The sequence below is a fragment of the Furipterus horrens genome, unplaced genomic scaffold (genome assembly GCF_987537825.1).
Source record: "Furipterus horrens unplaced genomic scaffold, mFurHor1.1.pri manual_scaffold_2, whole genome shotgun sequence".
NCBI classification, from domain to species: domain Eukaryota; kingdom Metazoa; phylum Chordata; class Mammalia; order Chiroptera; family Furipteridae; genus Furipterus; species Furipterus horrens.
In genome coordinates, this window is record NW_028327172.1 from 148,013,189 (window position 1) to 148,034,369 (window position 21,181).

Genomic DNA, 21,181 nt, shown 5'->3' on the forward strand with positions numbered 1-21,181 from the left:
GAAAAAGACAAATGTCCTATAAGAGAAAGTAATTACATATGTACAAGAGAGTAACATAACCTTAGAAAAATAATCCTTGTGAATCTTCTTTTATGCCCACACACTCATAACCATTTAATTGTATTTCCTTTTTTCTTAAAAAGCAAACAAAAAAATTTAAGTCTACACTCAAGCATTAATTTTAACTCCAAATTGAATATGATTACAATTATCAACTCAAATTTTATTACAGTGCTAAGTCAATGTTATGCAAGTTCATAAAATGTTTATAAACATAATGAGCTTGAGTGTTGTTAATATTAACAGTTACACAACTCTGCCCTGTAAAATATACTCCTATGTAAATTAGATATCTGGAAATTTGTTGGCTGATATTTTACTACTGATGAGAAACAAGGAATTTAGAAAGACAATAAGAGATAGGAAGAAAAGATGAACATGATTAATAGGTGTTTGTTTCATAAAGAATCTAGGGAGGTTCTTTTAAATCCTTCACTGCTCCTTCCTATGTGCTCATTGAAGTGAAGAGGTAGGTCACATGCCTTTCAAAGCCTTCAAAGAACTTAGTAGTTAGTCTGTTACTGACGCTAAATTATTCCACTTGCATCCTATTGTAATATCAGGTGCTCTCCATGTATTGGTGCAAGGTTAAATGTTGACTGTATTCATTAGAAACTTTTTTTTTAAATAAGCAACTAAATTATGCCCAGAAGTCTTTTACGTTGAGTCTATTCCAAATAACCTCTGATGAAGACTGAAATACCTTTCTAGTTCCTTATCCCTCCCCTCCACCCATAAAAATCTGGCATTTTCACTTTCCTTTGTAAATTCTTTTGATCAAAAATGCGTAATCTACTTCACGTTTTCCAACTTCATAAAAATATAAAGGGGAAGTTAAACTTTATACAATATTTTAATCTTTAAACTTATGGGTGTCCAAAACAGTAACTTAATTCTAATTAAAATTCTTGCCGTTTCTAGCTGAATTTTACTAAGATAACTGTCTGACATAAATATATGAAGATTCTTTGAGTAATTAAAAATGGACCCATAGATGTACTGAGTACAGTAGCACAAAATTTGTGTTTGATTTTGAAAGTTATTTATTTGCAGCGGCATATACAAATTTTAATAATTTTGTCAAATATCTTCGTGAATAATTTATTAACCCCTTAATCGTTTTAGTGCATTACGTACACACACGCACACCCCACGGAGGTAGAATCAATTGCTGTATTCCAGAAATGACAATGAAAAAGGAAAAACAAAGATTACATAATTAGATGTCTACAGTTTCACAAAAGTGCAGTGCTGCGGGTTTAAGCTGGTGAATGAAAGAACCGCCCCGAACTAAAAATCAGTCGCCTCAAGTTGGAGCCTTCCGTAGGCTGTCGCGCTGAGCGGGGAAGACGTATTTTCAAGGAAGTGGGGAGGGATCCCGACCCCTCCACACCTCCCAAGGGGGCCTTTCAGGGAAGGCGGCCGCGGAGTCCTGCAGGAGCTTGTGACAGTACCAGGTAAGCACTTAAGGGGAAGAGAAAGCACCGAACGCGTCCACAAAGCACCCAGGGCCGCCCCACTTGCTCAGGATCGGCAGCTCTGGCGACAGGCGCGGAGGAAGCGGCAGCTGACGGCAGGCACAGTGCGGGCCGCGGGAGACTGGCGGCTAGGGGCGAGGGCAGGGCGGCGGGCGGGAGAGGCCTTGGGCTGGGAGGCCCACAGCCAGCGCCGCCGCCCGGAGCCGCGCGCGCGCGCGCGCGGCCGCATCAGCTGAGCGCGCGGCGCGTATCACGTGGTGCGCGTGTCGAAGGTCACAGCGAGCTCACAATGGAGCTCTCGGAGTATGTGCAGAAAGGCTTCCAGATGCTGGCCGATCCCGGCGCCTTTGACTCCAACGCTTTCATGCTTCTCCTCCGGGCGGCTTTCCAGAGTCTGCTGGACGCCCAGGCGGACGAGACCGTGTTAGGTAAGCCGCTAGGCTCTGAGCTGGATCGGCCTGGGTGGAGGGGCGATCAGACGAAAGCTGCGAGACCGAGCGAAAGGGGCAAAAGCCCGGGGAAGAAGTCTCCGGGCTTTGCCGTTCTCTCTGGGCACAGTGTGGGGTTGTGGCTCTGCCAGAACCCAAAACGGACCCTGAACATTGTTCTATCTTCAGTCGGCACCTGCAGAAAGCCAGCTACACTCTTCTAGCCTGAATCCTCCCTCCCAGGCTCTTTGTTCCTTTCTAAAGCCCGTGTTTAAGTCTTGTTTGTGGCCTAAACATCTAAGATTTTCAGCTTGGTCTGGGGAAAAGGCTGTTTGACACTTGGATTTCATCAAGCAAGCTCTCTGGCAATTCAGCCTTAAGTACTAGGCTGGCAAATGTTTTAAAGGGTCTGTTTCCAGAGTAATTACTAGGTTAAATGGTGTTGATATTTTCCAACTTAGAGAATACCTCAAGTTCCTATGATCACTCCAACACTCTAGTTAGGTATCTTTTGCACCTAGAACGTTAAGATATGGTGCATAATGTTTCGTTCCGCAACCAGTTACCAGGACGCGAGTCTCTTTTAAGTGGTGTGGTCAGTGATTGCGGAGTGCGGTGTTTGTATGGATTGAAGACATATTTTAAGACAGATGTCTTTTAGATAATTTTCTTAAATATAAATATCCCAACAATTCAAATTTTTGTGTTTTTTTTCCTGTGGTTTCATGAACTAAACACTTGTACAAAAAGTATGAAAGTGGAAGTTCTTTAAACGAAAATAGTAACCACCACCTGGGTAATCTCAAAAAAAGGATGGCTGTCTAACCCTGAAAATATTTTGAAAATTATATTTAATATTCTAAACTCGTGCCCTCCCTTCCTTTGATGTATTAATGTCCATGGAGCCATTTACCCTATAATTATCGATCTTTAGAGGGAATGTTTATTCTTTAATTTGCACTATGTAAAATGTTTATGTTCTTATTTTCTTTTAAATTTACTCCATCCAGTGTTGGAATGACCACTGTATAGTTATTTTTTCTTTGGGACTATCATGTTTGTTTTTTTTTTAAACAGTAAAAATATTAAGGCAAAATATAAGAAGGCAATTGAGACCAGGAAACAGCAGAATTATTGATGTATGCTCTTGATTGTTTTGCCATTGACATTATTGCTCATCTCATTTACTTATAATTGCCAGTCCTTATAGTGGGATTCTTTTTGTTTTCTTGTCAAAGGGGGGTTTTGCCCAAATTAAAATATCCCTTTTAGAAAAAAAGACTATAAACAATTTACCACAGCCATTACTGGCAATTTATTTTAGATCACCCAGACTTGAAACATATCGACCCAGTGGTTTTAAAACATTGTCATGCTGCAGCTGCAACTTACATACTGGAAGCAGGAAAGCACAGAGCTGACAAATCTACTTTAAGGTATAGGATTTACTTAAATTCCATTTATTAGTAGTAACTTTATGATTCCAATTTTAGTTTTTAAAATAGGAGCTAAACTTTGGTTTCTTTTTTCCTCTAGCACTTATCTAGAAGACTGTAAATTTGATAGAGAGCGAATAGAACTGTTTTGCACAGAATATCAGGTTACATACATTTTTTAAAAAATTAATTACTATTTTTTTCTATTCTGTTTGCAAAGATGTGTTTTCCTTTTCTTCTTTTTTGTCCTCCAGAATAATAAGGATTCCCTAGAAATCCTACTTGGAAGGTAAGGTACCTGTATAAGGTGTCAGGTTGAGTCAGTTTTCATTTGCAGGTATGAATGGAGGCTGCTGGTGTGAAAACAGCAAAAAACAGGAATCTTGACCAAAAGAAAAGGGGCCAAAGGGGAAGTTAAACAATTGAAGTTAAGCTAATGTTTTTAAAGATAAAGTTTATTTAGATAATTTTAAAATGTTCTTTTACTTTCAGAATTTGAAAATGAAGTTTAATGATATTTTAATTCAGAATGGATTAAAATTGTGTGTGTGGAGGAGGTAGACACCATAGTTAGTAAAAATACTTAAAGTTTTCTGTAGATATTATCTACAAAATTATGCTTGTATCTTTCAGTATAGGCAGATCTCTCCTTCATATAACTGATGTTTCTTGGCGTTTGGAATATCAGATAAAGGTAAAGTTTTATTGTCCTCTAGGGTTCTTTAGGAAACTTAAAAAAAAAAAAAAGAGTTAAAGACTTAAATGTGTTGTGTTGTTTTAGACCAATCAACTTCATAAGAAACACAGACCTGCATATTTGGTGACCTTAAATGTAGAGGTATTTATACATTAGCCCTGTCTAAAAATTAAATGTGTAATGGAATTTTTATTTCCTTGATTTAAATAAACAGCATTTTCTTTATTCCCTAGAACACTGATTCCCGATCCCACCCAGAGATTAGTTTTAGTTGCAACATGGAACAATTACAGGTACAGTATTAGGATCTTTGAATATGCCTGTCTTTTTATAGATGTTTAATTGAGAATTATGCTTTTGGAAGTTCAAAAGAATCATCTAACCCATGTATCAGTAGATAATGAAGGTTGGTTAAGGATATAATGGAAAAGGAACTTCAAAAGCAATATTTTAATGCAGACTTCACTTTTGAAATTAAGATGTTGATGTATATTTGCTGTTCCCTCCAATTAAAATAAACTTCTGAAGTGTAGTGTTGAGTGAAAATTCCTTCTATTTGTGATGAGTTTGATCCTATAGGACAAAAAAAATTTTTTTTCCAAACATGGCTTTTAAAATTTCTTCTTTGCTTTCAGAAATTGAATTAAACTTTCAAAACAGGATTTTAAAACTGTGCTTTTAAATGACATTTTATAAATGGAGAAGTATACATAAAATTCTGCAACTTTATGATGCCAGTGTAAGAGTGGGGAAATTAAAAACCACATTGATTAGTGGACACAACAGTGGATTTATTTCTTACTATTTAAAAAATGAACATCATTGCTTTGAAATTTTTTTTTTTTGAAAGGGAAGAAGGTGGATTTATTAAAAGTAAAAATAGTAGACAGTCTCTGATAACAAACCATTTAGATTCCACATACATTTAATGTACCTGTAACAATGCACATGCTTTGAAATTTTGATGAAATTTAATTTTCCAAAAGATCTCCTGCAGAGTTGGTTTTAATGTAACCATTAATCAAACTTGAAACTTTCAGAAAATGTGACTACACCATAATCTTTGTTAGAGTAACATGAGAAATTTAATTTAGATATGACTTCCCTGATAGGAGGATTTGGTTATAAATCATATTTCAAATCTGAGAGCAAGTAGCCTATTTGAAGATGAACTATTTTAGAGAAAAACCTTCTTTTGATGGTCAAAGAATATCCTTGTGAATTTTAAACTTATCAGATGTCTTCCGACTTTTTTCTTGAATCTTTCTCAAACTTGGATACTTCTTTCCCGTGTTTTATCTTAAAAACTTAGCATTATATACGTCTTTTAGGACTTAGTGGGGAAACTTAAAGATGCTTCGAAGAGCCTGGAAAGAGCAACTCAATTTTAACTTGGGGAAGTTAGCGAACCACCTGGATCCAGAAGACGAACAGGAACTCCTTGCTGTCGGCAGAACCATCATTTGTGCGAGCTGGATGGCCTCCTCATTAAAGAAAAAAAAAATCTTTTTGGATTTATGCCATTCATAAATTTTGACGCTTTTAAACACTGGTGAAAGTGAAATTCTGCCTAAGTATTTGAATCTATTAACTGTACATTGATCCATGTTGGTCATTTTTCAAGTCTTACAAAAGGAAGTAGACAGTATTTACATTATGAATAAATAAGTTCCCACCAAAACTACTGAGCGTTTGTTTGGATGTGAGTTTGTGTGTCAGTTATTACTGTGAAGACAACTATTAGCGTTAACTTTTAATGACCGCCGTTTCTCTGGATTAAAATTAAACCCAGTGGGATGGGATGCGGTCTCCTGGGTTTGTTGAAGACTCCAGTTTCGAGACTCGGGGAGCAGGCGCGGTTGCCCTGCGGAGGGGAGCTGGCCCGTCCCGTTACCTGCTCCGGAGGGCTCGTCCGCAGCCGGACCCTCACCCGCGGAGCTCCCGTCGCCGGCCCGGCCATCCCCTGCCCGGAGAGAGCAGCTGCCCGTGCGCGCCCCTCCTCGGCCGCTGGCGGGAGCTGGTGCGGACGCGGGAAGACGGGCGGGCGCTGTTGTTTCCACGAGCCCAACTCGGGCGCAGGTTCCGCGCCGCGGCGCCGGAGTCGGGGCGGCAAGGCCGAGAGGGGGGCGGTGACCAGCACTCTTGTCGGCTGGAGCTCATGGACTCGTGCGCTGCGGGCGGAGGCGTACGGCACGGGGAAAAAAAAGAAACGGGGGATGGGGTGGGCTGAACTGCATGCGGGGCCAGAGCGATGCCCGCGTCAAGAGCCGGTGGCGCGTGTGGCGTTGTGGAGAAATGTCTCCGCCACCGCCGCCCAGAGCGAGGGGAGGGGGCCGGGTCGCGCAGCTCCGAGGGGAGGGGTCGGCCACTGGCCTGACTACACCGACACTAATTCCCAGGCCGCCCTTAAGGAATGAGGGGAGCACGTGACCCGGTGGGGGGGGCGGGGGAGGGGGCGGGCGGACTCTGAGCCATTTTGGAGCCGGTGTCAGTTTCCACTCAGCCTTCAGCGGTGCATTTTTTTTTCCACCTTCCCCTCCCCCCCCTCCATCCTTCCTCCCCTCCCCCCGCCTCTCCGCACGCACACACGGCGCCCCCCACCCGCCCTCCTCCTCGAACAGCAACTATGAAATAATAATCGTAGTATTAAAGGCAGAGAACCAGGCGAGACAATGGGGATGTTGGCGAGGGAGCCCCGATCCGGATTAGAAACACCTCCCAGACCCGCAGAATAATACTGATCGCGCCCCCTCCGCGCGTTCCCTCCCCCGAGTGCGGAGCGGGAGGAGGCGGCGGCGGCGGCCGAGGAGGAGGAGGAGGAGGAGGTCGAGGAGGAGGAGGCGTTGGAGGCCGAGGAGGAGGAGGCCGAGGCGGAGGAGGAGGAGGCCGAGGCGGAGGAGGAGGAGGAGGAGGCCGGGCTCGGGAGGCAGCATGAGCGGAGCGCGGCGGCCGCGGCTCCTCTCGGCTGCGCTCGTTGCCCATTGACAGCGGCGTCTGCAGCTTGCTTCAAGATGGCCGCTTGGCTCACATTCATTTTATGCTGAACGACTTTTAACTTTCATTGTCTTTTCCGCCCGCTTCGATCGCCTCTCGCCGGCAGCTTTTTCCGGGTACGTAAGAGGTAAGGCGCCCCCGGGCCTGGGCCGGGGGCCGGCTGGGGCCGCGCGGGGCTGGAGCCGACCGCGGGTGGACTGGGAGCGGCCCCCCCGCGCCTCGCCCCGCCGGCCAGGAGGGCGCTGACAGCGTGGGCGCCGAGCCCCGCGCCGCCGCCCGCCGCCGCCCGCCGGCCCCGCGCGCCGCCCGCGCCCGCGAGCACGCGCCCGCGCCGCTCGCCGACTCCCGCGGCGCCGGGACGGATCCGCAGCCCGCGCCGCGCCGCGCCGCGCCGCCAGCCGGGCTCGGCGCCGCTCCAGCCGCCTCCCGCTCAGCCCCGGACGCGCTTCGCGCGGCCCCACGTTTTAGTTCCTTTCTTCCCCCCAGCGCCCCTTTACACCCTCGCGATGCACATGGCCCCCGAGAAGAACACTTCTATTTGCAGCCTCTGCGGCTCTCGCGGCCACGTCGCCCTTTGTTGAGAGGTAGATTTTGATGAAACGGGGACGGGTTCCTGAAATCGGGAGCTGCTTGGGTCAAGTAGCTTCCCTCCTCTCCCGAAGAAAGGGCTTTTGAGGGGTTAAAACAACTAGAGAACGCTCCCATTTTATAGGGACGGGTTACGTGGGGGGCAGCGGTCCCGCCAAGGTGGATGTTAGACTGGGGAGAGCCCCAATAAAAATGTTATTAACTTAAGTTGGAGGGACACTTGTGTGAAATTGGATGGCTTGTAAGATGGCGGTTCCCAGTTGTTTCCAAGGTCTCCTGCATTTGTGTTTAAAATGGTAAAGTTTTCAAGGTATTATTTATTATTAGTCTTGAACAAGTTCTTCAAACATCACTTGGGACGTGCTCACTGGGAAGTGGCCATTTCAAATTTGGAGCTTTTTTTTTTTTTTTTTTTTTTTTTTTTGAGTGATGATGTTGACTGGACGTTAGTCTTGCAGGAGGTTTCCTTTCTTTCAAGCTTTTTTTCCCTCTCTGTTCTCTTTTTCCCTTTCGGAAATTACAGTTTTTCTCTCAACTTCTACTATGGGATGCACCTAGAACCATGACTTAAAGTCGACTACCTTTTATAGATTTTGCTAAATGTCAGCATAGGTCATGTCAAATGGTAAAGAGATGCTTTGGAAAAGAAGCACAAAAATGCGGATGTTCTTATGCAGTCTTTTGGGTTTGACAGCTATATAGCATTATCTTTTTCACAGAAATTTACAGTTAATAATTGGAAGTAAACAAATAGAAAGACTTTGATCATTTCCAGTGGCAACAAAAGGATTTAGTGGGCTTAGTAGTCACGGTAGAATATTTGAAAGAGAAGGATGCATTAACCTCTTCCCTTAAAGCAGGCAAAATTATTAGCATATTTTTTTTTCAAATCCAAGTGTAGATTGGTGGTACCTGAAATGTTATGAGTAGTTCAGCATATATCCTTGATCCTCCAGTTCTGGAAACACAAAACAAGCTATATTAAACACTTGAAACTTAGGGATGCCAATTGTTAACAGTATATACTAACTTAAGAGACTGTGTTAACACTTGAGTTTTAAGTAAACTAATCAGAATTCTTGAGAGGTTGATTTTATGCACATATTTATTAGTTTTAATACTTGAGTATATACCTATACTTCTGCCCCAGAGTGCAATTGTTTGAAATAACCTACCCGTGCAAGTTATACACCTAGTAACAGTATCTTTAAAGCCATGTAAAAGTCACTGTATGTGCGTATGTGTTTACACACACACACTTTTGTAAGAAAATTGAGCATTTCATTGTAATTGATAAACCCATTAATATTCTACCAAGTTCTTGGATGTGCATTAAGTACCCAAATAGGCAAAATTCTCCCTAGGAGCCAAGTTAACCCCTGCTTCACCCATACTTGTATTGGGCTGTCAGCCTCAACTGGGGTTATGAAGTTCATTTGCATTTCTTAGATTGCAATAGTCAAGCTGATTGTTAACATGAGAACTTGCTTCTGTTTTCCTTCATTTTGACATTTCTGGTGTCAGGCCTCTAGCCAAATTGACAGCCCAACTAAATATGCTATAAAAGCAAGTTTTAACTATTGAGTATTTTTATCATTGTATGTTTGGTGCATCTTTGCTTGCTTAGCTGGCAGTTTCTGTGTTGGATCCTAGAAGATTTTCATTTCTAAGGTGCAAGTGTTTCTTAAACCTTATCGGCATGTCAAGTGTTTTCATTTTTCATTAAGCTGCCAGTTCTTTAAAATGGAATAAAAAGACAAAGAATTGGTTTTTATATAGTAACAGAGTGATACTTTTTAGCATTATAAATGAGAATAGGGTTGTGGCCAAATTCTTCTGAATTTAGGTTGAGGAGCTGTGTAAATTAAGACTTAAGATGAATTTGAAAGGGTTTTGGTCAAGTACATGTGACTTAAATATTTAAAGCCAATCAGTAGATAACCCTCCACTGAGGTTTGATTGCTCTGTGTTAATATTTGTGTTTGGTGCTGGTTTTCTGAAAAGTAGAGAAGGAAAGGCAGCTCTTTTTATTCAAGCCCCTAACTTTTAACTTTTTGATCGGCATTAGGGTGGTATGCTTTCACAGGCAGAAGTATACCACCTTACTAACTGTCTTTCTAGGAAAGGTCCTATGATGTCCCAAGGAGAGTTTTCTTTAACAGCTAAGAACGTTTGCCTTTAATCATCAAATATAATGGATTTAAATATTGTTACTCTTTAGGGACACTGCATCATCCACAACTCCTCTGCAGCCCCACTTGGATTTATATCAACAATATGTTGGCAGTATTCTTTCTAAACAAGTCACCCAAAGATTACTGAGGAGTCAAACATGAAGCTTTCTGGTTTAAGTCCCTGGTTGCCACTGTAGGCACTTTCATAGAAAAGGTTTTGTTTTTTTCTTTTAACATTTTTTAGTGCTCTAAAGCTTTTAGTTTCAGCCATTGACGTATGTTGATTGGTATTTTCCTCTTCTACATTAATTTCCTAAGAATTAAAACCTCAGATATATATTCAAGTTTCACAGGCTCCCAGATTTCTATTCAAGGCAGCTTTGAGAATGTACTTCAGACAGGTCTAGAAGCTTAGTCTTATTTTAGGTTCAGAAATGAATGAAGTGGGAGTAAGAAATGTGTTTTTCAAGACTACTACTCGAAGTAATTGACTTCCTTGGTTGTACACTGGTGTATCGTTACTGACAGTACGCCACCGTGACTTTTTATAACATGGTATCTGTTGAGAATGTCATTTCATTGTGTGTGGGGGTCTCCGGAGTTTAGGCTGAAAAACAATGACATTTGTTTTTGTCTCCTATGGTTGCTCTGGGTTGACAAGGTGTTGATTTAGCGTTGGGGATGGGCTGGTCACATGTATTTTTACATATTGTCACTATTGTACCCATTAAAGTAGTTTTTCTTGCATCCAGCATAGCCCAAATAAAATACAAGGCTTTGTCCCCTTCTCATCTTCTTGTAAAATATTTAAGCCTTTCCAAAACTTTGTGTTGCTCATGCAGTCTACAGCAGAACTTCATAGTAAAGAAGTTTTAAAGAGGTTCAGTTGAATAAACATCTCTGCAATTTGAGCCCATACAGTTTGGGGCTAAGTGCACAGTTGGCAATTCTCAGAAGATCCCTTCGTGAAGTTTTTGACCTAGTGATTTCTAACGGGAGAGACCGAAAGAGTCAAGCGATCTGAAAGAAGCTCTTCGCGAGGAGTTGACGTGGAAAGAGGCCCCCAAGAGTGTCCGAAATGGCCGGGAGTGCTGTTTGCATTTTCGTTTGCCACTCGCCCACTCTGGGGCCCCCCCAGCTACCTCACTAGGTCGAAGCCTGCGAGGATACTGTTCCCCAGTGTCGCGGGCCTCGTGGGACCGCCCCACCCACCGAGCGCCTGTGCGCCCGCACCCCACCCCGCCCCCTCGCCGGCCCCGCCCCCGCGCCGCGCCAGCCCCTCCCCCGCGCCCGCCGCCGCCCTGACCGCCCCGACCGCCCCGCACGCCTGCTCGTTGAAGCTCCAGCTCCGCCTGGGTCCGCACAGAGTTGTAGCAGTGGCCGGATGCCAAGTGTAAGTGTAAGTTGCTATGGAAACCCCGACAGAGGGCAGTTCCGAATCTGGAGCAAGACGGAGCCACAGAGCCGGATCCGCCCCTCGCATCCCGGACCCCGAGTGTCCGCGCGCTCAGGCCCCAGCCCAAGGCCGACTTGGAGGTGCTTCTCCTGAGGCCCCAGCACCCAGCTCCGGAAATGCCAGGGATGCAGATAGAGCAGAATTTGTTTTCCCTTTGTGTTGCGTAAAAAACGTGCCAGGTTCTGGTTGCTGAGAGCGCCTAAAACAACAAGAACTCCTGGAAAGCCAGGGCATGCTCCTGGGTTTTCTATTGAGGATCCATAAAGAAGTTTTACAATAAATTTGGAGACTGAACAAGCCCTAGCGGTTGGTAAATATCTGCGAGGACGGTGTGGCGACTGCAGCAGCCGTGGGGCTGCCAGGCTGGAGGACAAATGGAAGAAAGAGCCCGAATACTCTTGGCTCCCTGCCCCCACCCCAGACCTTTTCTTTGCCCTGCTGGAATGACCGGAGGGACCACAAGTTAACTTGAGTTGGAACATTTTTCACCGTAGAATTGATTCGAGTCTGAATAAGTTTCTTCTGTAGAAAACATTGGGACAGTCTAGCTGTACAGTGTTTCATGGGCACCTCAGCATTTCAGATTGTACAAGTTACTGGAATTTTGAGATAATGTCTATTCTCTTTCTGTGAATTATGGCCAACATTTCTATGTCTTGCAGGATCTTTTATCAAGCAGAAATGCATCGAACAACCAGAATCAAGATCACTGAGCTAAATCCCCACCTAATGTGTGTGCTTTGTGGAGGGTACTTCATTGATGCCACAACCATAATAGAATGTCTACATTCCTGTAAGTACAAAGATTTAGACCTTTTTTGTGTCATAGGTATTTCACATTTTATCCTGAAAAAGGGAAATTAGCAATTCCATAGTCCTTGGGAATGTTGCTAAAAAGTGATGGAATCAATTTTTCTCTTGCATTTAGTGAGTTTTTATTAATATATGTTTATATAATATCATATAAGTATGCAATGTGTAAGTGTTCTCAGGGTATTAGTTTACTTTAGCTAATTGAAAATATGTTTTGGCATTTACCATTTTGCTACTGTTCTCCATTTCTGACACTAATTTTACTGCTTAGCATATAATTTCTAAGCTTACAAAATGTGTTTCTACTTCTAGTCTGTAAAACGTGTATTGTGCGTTACCTGGAGACCAGCAAGTATTGTCCTATCTGTGATGTCCAAGTTCACAAAACCAGACCACTACTGAATATAAGGTAGGAAAATGTAAAATGTAAAATCATTGTCTGGAAGTGTTGTTAGAATTGCATAATTTAGTGAAGGTTACCCTGTTTATTTCTTCACAGAAAATATGCCCTTGAGTCCCCACCTAATGTGTATGCTTCTTGGAGGATAGCCCTTAATTTCTTGCCATGTTAATAATGACTAATTTTAAACAAAGTTCAGTGTTATTCAGGTGATTTTAAGGTTCTTAAAAACTGAATCAGTTCTCCATTTTGGCATTGTTTTATTGATTTGATGATGGGCAAAAAAGTGAATGCATTTAAGGTGCTTATATTCTTTATTCTTCCATTGCTAACTTAGTAACTGAAAGGGCACCCATCTCTTGATACAGTGAAACGTGAAGAATTTTTTGGTGACTATGAAATATTTTTCTACTGATTTTTCAGTGCTACTACGTAAAGAACTTTTATTCCCATAATTAGTGATCTTACTGATGTAGTTATAGACAATAGCATAATCAAATAAAATATGATAGCTTTGGGAAAACAAATAATATATAATAACTTATGAACATTTTTAGCTTTTGTCGTATTGGTAGTTTATTTTTCTAATGTATTCTTTTTCAGGTCAGATAAAACTCTTCAAGATATTGTATACAAATTAGTTCCAGGGCTTTTCAAAAGTAGGTAACTTGCTTAAAAATGAATTTTTAAAAAGTATTTTATCAGTTTTACCCACTATACCAAATGTTTAAGGCTTTTCCTCCCCTACCCGTTTAGATGAAATGAAGAGAAGAAGGGATTTTTATGCAGCTCATCCTTCAGCTGATGGTAAACTCTTTCGAGGGGGAAAGACATTTTATTTGGAGGGAGAAGTTACTCAGTAACTTATTAAAATTGAATTTAATCTAAAGTACCACTTCCATTCTCATATATATAATATTTAATTAAATACTTAATTTTTTAAGATTGAATTTCAAAATGTCTTTATAGCTGCCAATGGCTCTAATGAAGATAGAGGAGAAGTAGCAGATGAAGATAAGAGAATTATAACCGATGATGAGATAATAAGCTTATCCATTGAATTCTTTGATCAAAACAGGTGAATTTTTTAGGAAATATGTTTTATACTTATGTGTTTATTAGATATATTGTTCCACTAATAAATGATCTGTTTCCTAGATTGGATCGGAAAGTAAACAAAGACAAGGAGAAATCTAAGGAGGAGGTAAGGTTCCATGTCCCCAAAGCATAAAAGAAACGTTTAGACTCAAAATTTTATGAGTGTATGTTGCCCTTTAGACTATTCTAGGGTCAGATGATGCTTTCACATAGAAGAAAATAGTCATGTTTGATGTTTAAGAGTTATCCATATCTGATAGTTAATAAATAGAATTTATTTTCTGTATGATCACTATTCTTACAAAATAATTAATGTTTAATGCTTTGATGTACTTAAAGTTTCCTTATTATATTAGGAATCTGTTCATTTAATATTTATAAAAATAGTAATCTTAAACTATAGTTGAGAATTTAGTCATATCCCAGTTTTGGGGATACCTTTTATCACATTTAGGCAACGTAACTTTTTTTATGTGAAAATTAAGAACAAAAAAATTATTTTTCTAAATGTATTTAGGTGAATGATAAAAGGTATTTACGATGCCCAGCAGCAATGACTGTGATGCACCTAAGAAAGTTTCTCAGAAGTAAAATGGACATACCTAATACTTTCCAGGTATGTACTTTATATTGTTCATGCATTTTTTATAGTTCTCTATCTCTCTCTCTCTTTCTAATTCAGTGACATTTTTCTTTTGGGATTCTGAACCAAAAAAGCAGGAAAAAAATTGTTTAATTTAATGTAATTTAGTACTGTACTTGGAAGTATCTCCTAAAATAACTTATGTTTTGTGCTGTGAAAACAAATCCCTTAATAATTTCAGGATCTATTTTCCCTTGTTTGAGATTTCAAGAGGGATTCTTTGTCCAAATGTTTGGAGAAAATGTTTTTTAAAGCATTTTTGGATTATATTTAGATGACAAAAGAGAAATCTAGATTTACCTTTGTTTTTTGTCATATTTAATTGAAGTGCCATTTTTCAATAGATTGATGTCATGTATGAAGAGGAACCTTTAAAGGATTACTATACACTAATGGATATTGCCTACATTTATACCTGGAGAAGGGTAAGTGGCATATCTAATACAGATTATTGTGGTGAACTGTATTTAAATACTTAAGACTGATTTACTTTCCCCCTTTTAACTTTGTAGAATGGCCCCCTTCCTTTGAAATACAGAGTTCGACCTACTTGTAAAAGAATGAAGATCAGTCACCAGAGAGATGGACTGACAAATGCTGGAGAACTGGAAAGTGACTCTGGGAGTGACAAGGCCAACAGCCCAGCAGGAGGTATTCCCTCCACCTCTTCTTGTTTGCCTAGCCCCAGCACTCCAGTTCAGTCTCCTCATCCTCAGTTTCCTCACATTTCCAGTACTATGAATGGAACCAGCAACAGCCCCAGCGGTAACCACCAATCTCCCTTTGCCAATAGACCTCGAAAATCATCAGTAAATGGGTCGTCAGCAACTTCATCTGGTTGATACCTGAGACCTTAAGGAAAAAAATTTAAAACCCCTGATTTATATAGATATCTTCATGCTGTTACAGCTTTATAGATGCTAATACATGTGACTATTGTCTAATTTGCTTTCTTTTGTAGTGATGTTAAATTTGGCTATAAAAGATGGACTAGCTGTGATACTGATGTGGATGTTAATTGAAAAGAAAGAGTGTTCCTATAAAGAATTGGTTTCTGAGAAGGCAGGCAAGGTTTTTTTTCTCTGTGTTAGGAAAGATATGAAATGGTTTCTGTAACTGTTTTTTGGATTTGAAAATATTCTGCAGTGGATATAAAGATTTGGCCATAGTTTGTTAATTTCAACTAACGCCTACATTACATTCTCCTTGATTGTTCTTGTTATTAAGCTGTTTTGTGAACATGTAGAAAACAAGTGCTTTTATCTGGAAATTCAACAAACAGAAAGAATATGCATAGAATAATGCGTTCTATGTAGCCATGTCACTGTGAATAACGATTTCTTGCATATTTAGCCATTTTGATTCCTGTTTGATTTTTACTTCTCTGTTGCTACGCAAAACTGATCAAAGGAAAGTAAACTTCAGTTTTACAATCTGTATGCCTAAAAGCGGGTACTACCGTTTATTTTACTGACTTGTTTAAATGATTCGCTTTTGTAAGAATCAGATGGCATTATGCTTGTACAATGCCATATTGGTATATGACATAACAGGAAAACAGTATTGTATGATATATTTATAAATACTATAAAGAAAATATTGTGTTTCATGCATTCAGAAATGGTTGTTAAAATTCTCCAAACTGGTTCGACCTTTGCAAATGCCGTATGTTTGAGCCTTCTCAGCATAGAATACTTTTAATGTGGATATCTAATTCTAAAGTCTGTTCTTTTGGGAGCAATTGGCAAATCCTTATACTGACTTTCTCTAGCGATACATGTTTACTTCTAAAATATGTTGCTGCAGTAAAGAAAAACTTCTAACTAAGGAATTTGGAAATAGTGTCTTCGTTTCCCATTGCTGAAGTTAATGTGTTTTTAAAATGCACATTGATCACTATAATCTTTAAACAAATTTTAAAATAAATCAGCAAATTGCTGGAAGAAGGCATTTTATCTAAAATTATTTTAATACATGGTATTAGCAGTAATTTCAAATTTAAGAGTTGCTTTTACAGTTTTAAACAATGGCATATGCCCTCTCTCTAATATCTGGAAACATGAAGCAATTTATTATGAGCTTCTACAGGTATTAATTTTTATATAGAGTGAGCATGTTGAATTTAAAATATGAATAACCCCAACACTTTTTAGTTTGTGTTTTGCTTTGGTCGAACTTGGTGTGTGGTCGAACTTGGTGTGTGTTCATCACCCATCAGTTATTTGTGAGGGTGTTTATTCTATATGAATATTGTTTCATGTTTGTATGGGAAAATTGTAGCTAAACAATTTCATTGTCCCCAGTCTGCAAAAGAAGCACAATTCTATTGCTTTGTCTTGCTTATAGTCATTAAATCATTACTTTACATATATTGCTGTTACTTCTGCTTTCTTTAAAAATACAGTAAATGAAGTTTTATGAAACCACAAAATACATATATTTTTATTTTGACCTAAATTTGTACAGTCCCACTGTAAGTGTTGTTTCTAATTATAGATGTATAATTAATTTCATTTGTAATTGGGAAAAATCCAATGAAAAGGATATTCATTTAGAAAATAGCTGAAACTAATAAAAATTTGATATGAAAAGCACAATGTGCAGAAATTTTGGAAACCCTATGTGGATAACAACAGGTTAAAAGCTAAAGAGAATCCATTGCTGTCTTAAATAGTGATGTTGCTAAGAAGTACATGATTTGTTGTATAATTGCTTGAAAGCCCAATTGAAAGATGTATCTGTTTATTTACTTTCTAATCTTTGAAGTAAAAGTTACCCATGTTTGCCAATTTTGGTGAATTTAACTCATTTTTCTAGGCCTCAAGTTTTTCATGATGTTATCTAAGACAAAGAAAAGTTAGTTAATGGAAGTTTCCAGTGGTATTTTTACTTTGGATTATGTGTATAAAAAAATGAAAAAAACTTTTCAAAGGCAAAAACTTCAAATGATAGTGGACTGTCATTTGACTTACACAAAACCAAGTTGTAAGACCAACATGGAACTTAGACTTTAATGAAGGACTTATTTTTGAAGTTACTTACTAAAACATCAGATACTGCATTTATGGCTTACTTAACACAATACTTGAAAACATGTACATTTTATTAGAAAAAGGATTTTCCCCTATTCGATTTGAAAACTTTATTGTCTTTTATTGAAACAGAAGATTACATTTTTTGCATTCTCATAATCAGCCACAGCCATCACAGTTCTGACAATAAAGATTTAAAACTTTTGCTAAACTACCACTTTAAAAAAATTCAGCCTTACAAAAACCTATATCAAAGCTGCTAACTTTTGTAACTTAGCAATAAAGCAGGGTACATGAAAAGTCGGCATTAAGGTTGGCTTTTGCTTCTGAAAAGTATTCTAGGATTCTATACTACCAAGTTAGTACTAACAAAATTTTCCACAGAAAATGCCTAAATTGATTTCACAGATTTTAGTTTAAATGCAGAAAGAGAATGAGGCTGGTTGCTGTTGTGTAAATAGTGATCTATCTTGCTTTACACATGCATACCACTTTACAAATACACTTTGCTTTTAAAATTGCCGGCCGTTAATTGCACTGAGTTGGGGGGGAGGGGGAGTTGACTTAACCCACCAAACATATTGCTTCGTTTCTATATCTGTATGTGCAAATGTTAGGATCTCTGGAGGAACAATGCAACAGGTAGAGTAATCTTGTAGGGGCTTTTCTTCATTCTTCCCTCTTATTTTCCCAATATTTGGAGTTTTAGTCCATTCATGAAATCTTCTGGTACAGTCACACAGGCCTACCAAGATGAAGTTTTGTTATGAAATCTTGACAGGCATTTAATAGGACATACTACTTGCACTGTCCAACAAGAAATGAACTTGTTTGGTTTTTTAAAAATAGCTTATAGTAATCTTTGAGGAGATGGGATTTTAATTTTCGAGACAATGTGCACAGGGAACCTAGTCTCTTAGAATTCTGGGGTGAAGGAAGTCTTACTTTTTCATCTTTTATATATTTTAAAGGTTTGATAAATGTTATCTTTTCTCGTCCCTGGAATGATTGGAAGCTCTGATTTAGTTCAGTGCTTTCCCCCATAAAATCTAACTCAAATTTTATCCAAAACAAAAGGTCTTGATGAAATTACATTTAAATGACCCCTTTAAAAAAGACATTTACTGTTAAAGACAGCTAATGGTCTGAAGAACACAGAATGCAGCTCCAGCATAAGGCTCTGGGTTAGTTAGATAACGTCATTTCACTTGAGGATGTTTCTTCAAGTATAAAATGGAACAGTACAACAGGTGATTCTTCCTAAGGTTGCTCTAAAAAAAAAAAAAAAAAATTCTGACTACTCTAAAATAAAACCTTGAGCTAAACTGGGACTACAGATTTCAGACAGCCCGGTCCTTCACCTATTAGAGCCTCCCAGTAACTAAGATGTGGGAAATTGCCCCGCGCTGACGGTGAGCCTGTAGATCTTGCAAATCTCAAGATCGCCCGGTTTTGATTATGAATGTCTCCGAAAATGTTTACACAGTCGAGTGTTTCCTGTTTCCGCAGTTAATTTTTTTTAACGTTTTTCTTCTTTTGGTTCTTGAAACGGATTTCCTTTATTTGCACCAGTTTCTTTTTCTTAGTGTGCATTTTCTAGAGGTCTCATAAAGACTTCACTATCAACTTTTGTCTTCAAGTCGACGGCATCAAAAGTAATTTATCTCTGGAAAGACAGCACTCTTAAGATGCGTGTGGGTTTTCTGAAGTTCAAGTGCCTGTGGAAAACTCCGAAATCTCATTTAACCCCTCAAAAAAAAAAAAATTAAGCACTCAAAAAAAAAAAAAAAAGCTTCCAATGAATGAGTTATATTACTTCCATTATTTTAACTCTTGTCTTAAAATATCCCCTCTAGAGGCTATCAGAAGGAACGCCCCAAATAGCAGGTGGTGGTGTTCCCTCAGAATCACATTTCAACACAAATATTACCTTTTGCTCTCTTGTTGGGGGTGGGGATGGGGTCACCATAAAATCCAAACTTTACGGAGAACGTGATTTCAAGTTTGGTACCCATTCTGCGTTCTCCAACCTGCTATCCTCCTCAGTAGATAGAACTCAATTTGAGAGAAGAGACTTGGATGGTTGAGGAACAGGGTATTCAGGGAAATATGTTGAAAATTGGAATGGAATGAGAATGTTACAGAGATAGATAAAGAGATTACTGGATGAGAGGTCTGTCCAGGTCTCAATACCCCCAGGGGTGGAAGATACTCGAACAAAGCCCAAAGCTGAAGACCCGCGCGCACTGCATGACTTGGAAGATAAAGCCGGGCGACGGTGTTTAGGGTGGGAAGGTCAATGGCTCTCCATTACCCTCTTAGAAAGCTTTTATGTTCTGCTGCTCGGTGGAAAGCGCACAAGACGCCCTCCTGCAGAAAAAGACCTCCCTTTCTTGGCAGCGCTGCCTTCGCGGTCAGGGAACCTTCACCAAACAGGCACGTTAAGAGGAAAGGACCCTTCTCCCACTCACTTTTTTTAACTAGCAGCTCTCCGAGGACGGCGAAGAGCCACAGCTCAGACCTCCACTACGAACCGCGCTGTGGGGGTTCGGCAGGGCCCCGCGCTAGTCCAGGCCGCCTGGGGCATCGGGAGGCCATTTTGCGCGTGCGCCGCTCGCCCCGCGCCGCACTTGGCTGGGCAGATTCGCATCCCGCCAATTTTGAAAGCTTGATTCTCAGGCCCTGCGGGGCTTGGCTGGCTGGGAAACCAAGTCGTTGAACCAACGTCGGACCCCGTCGTGATCGGTGGCGACAGCAGGGTGCGCATAACCTCACAAGGTGGTCCCCTTCCTGCCGAAGGCGAGGCAACGGCGAGGGAGCCCGGCCACCGAGGCGCAGCGCCCGCGGGAAACGGACCCACCACCAGGGACGCAGCGGCCTCGCCTGCAAAGCACAGGGAAGCGCATTTCTGCGGGGGGCCATTCGAGATCATCATCTCGCTCTGCCCTCCTGTGTCCTCCTGCTTCAAATCTCACGTCCTTTCTCCTTCAATAAGGAGGTGTCCTTGGAGTTGGGGGTTTTGTTGGATGTACTGTAAACGTAAAACTGCCACCTTGAAAGTTCCCCAAGGCTGAGCTTCGCGGGCCTGTGATTAGAAAGGCCGATGAGAGAGAGTCATCCAGCTCAACTTGGATGGGTAGAACAGGCTCTACTCCTTTGGGAAGGAAACTTGACCAGGTGATAGTGTCATCGAGAGGGGTTGGCTGTGCGGCAGGAATCAAAAGATCTGGGCAAAGAACCACACCTTGAGACCCAACGGCGACGCCTAGATGGGTCTCCGGGCAGGGCAAACCTGGGAAGACCCGGTGCTCTCGCACCCTCCGGTGCCCTGGGGACCCCGGCCGGGCAGAGGAGAGGCGGGTCGGAAGTGGGATGTCGCCTCCGAAGTCCTCGGGGACACAGCCGGCTTCCCGTAGAGCCCGCGCCTGCTGGATCCCCAGGGTATAAACGCCTCTCTGACTCGGGAGTCCCACGTGCACCCAGAAACCCTGAGAGCGAGGGACGACTTTGGAGAGGGAGGGTCGGTGTAACGGGAGAGAAGTGAAAGCGGCCTAAAATGGGCGACGCTGGGCATGTACTCTATCAGTGCAACCGACTGTAGGAGCCGCCATTTGGTGGCGGTTTTTGGTATTTCAGTAGCACGTTGTGTTGAACGTCACAACTGGCTTGTCTTTGTGGCATAATTTATTTTCCAACCACGGTTTTTAAAAAATGTAAATCTCCCCCTAGGTTCTCCCTTTACCCCGCAGGAGTGAACCCCTTCTGCACTCGTGGATGTCTGCGATTTGGCTAGCCTCTGGACCCCAGGGCATGAAGTCCAGCACAGACCTAATGGGGTGTTTTCCTCCCCGGTTTTTGAAGCTGGGGCTATTTCGAGACCCCAG

At 41.2% G+C, this 21,181-nt stretch overlaps 2 protein-coding genes across 6 annotated transcripts; both read left to right on the forward strand.

Annotated features, from left to right (window-relative positions):
• The first annotated feature begins 1,771 nt into the window (after nt 1-1,771).
• On the forward strand, nt 1,772-5,783 carry COMMD3 (COMM domain containing 3). 2 transcript variants are annotated; one of them, XM_090266596.1, is made up of 8 exons: nt 1,772-1,966; nt 3,291-3,402; nt 3,503-3,566; nt 3,657-3,691; nt 4,036-4,096; nt 4,184-4,240; nt 4,333-4,392; nt 5,431-5,783. In XM_090266596.1, the coding sequence occupies exons 1-8, from the start codon at nt 1,828-1,830 to the stop codon at nt 5,488-5,490; spliced, it is 588 nt and encodes a 195-aa protein (XP_090122722.1). In that variant the 5' UTR covers nt 1,772-1,827; the 3' UTR covers nt 5,491-5,783. The 2 variants fall into 2 exon arrangements, with proteins under 2 accessions (XP_090122722.1, XP_090122723.1); XM_090266597.1 differs by lacking the exons at nt 3,503-3,566; nt 3,657-3,691.
• Nucleotides 5,784-6,991: 1,208 nt separating this feature from the next.
• BMI1 (BMI1 proto-oncogene, polycomb ring finger) lies at nt 6,992-16,168 on the forward strand. Of its 4 annotated transcripts, none has more exons than XM_090266593.1 (10): nt 6,992-7,220; nt 11,974-12,104; nt 12,437-12,533; nt 13,128-13,183; nt 13,257-13,331; nt 13,494-13,602; nt 13,683-13,728; nt 14,140-14,238; nt 14,610-14,690; nt 14,778-16,168. In XM_090266593.1, exons 2-10 carry the CDS (start codon nt 11,993-11,995, stop codon nt 15,105-15,107), a joined length of 1,005 nt encoding a protein of 334 aa, XP_090122719.1. In that variant the 5' UTR covers nt 6,992-7,220; nt 11,974-11,992; the 3' UTR covers nt 15,108-16,168. The 4 variants fall into 4 exon arrangements, with proteins under 4 accessions (XP_090122719.1, XP_090122718.1, XP_090122721.1 ...); XM_090266592.1 differs by having other exon boundaries at nt 6,992-7,209; XM_090266595.1 differs by having other exon boundaries at nt 6,992-7,209; nt 13,281-13,331.
• Nucleotides 16,169-21,181: the final 5,013 nt, after the last annotated feature.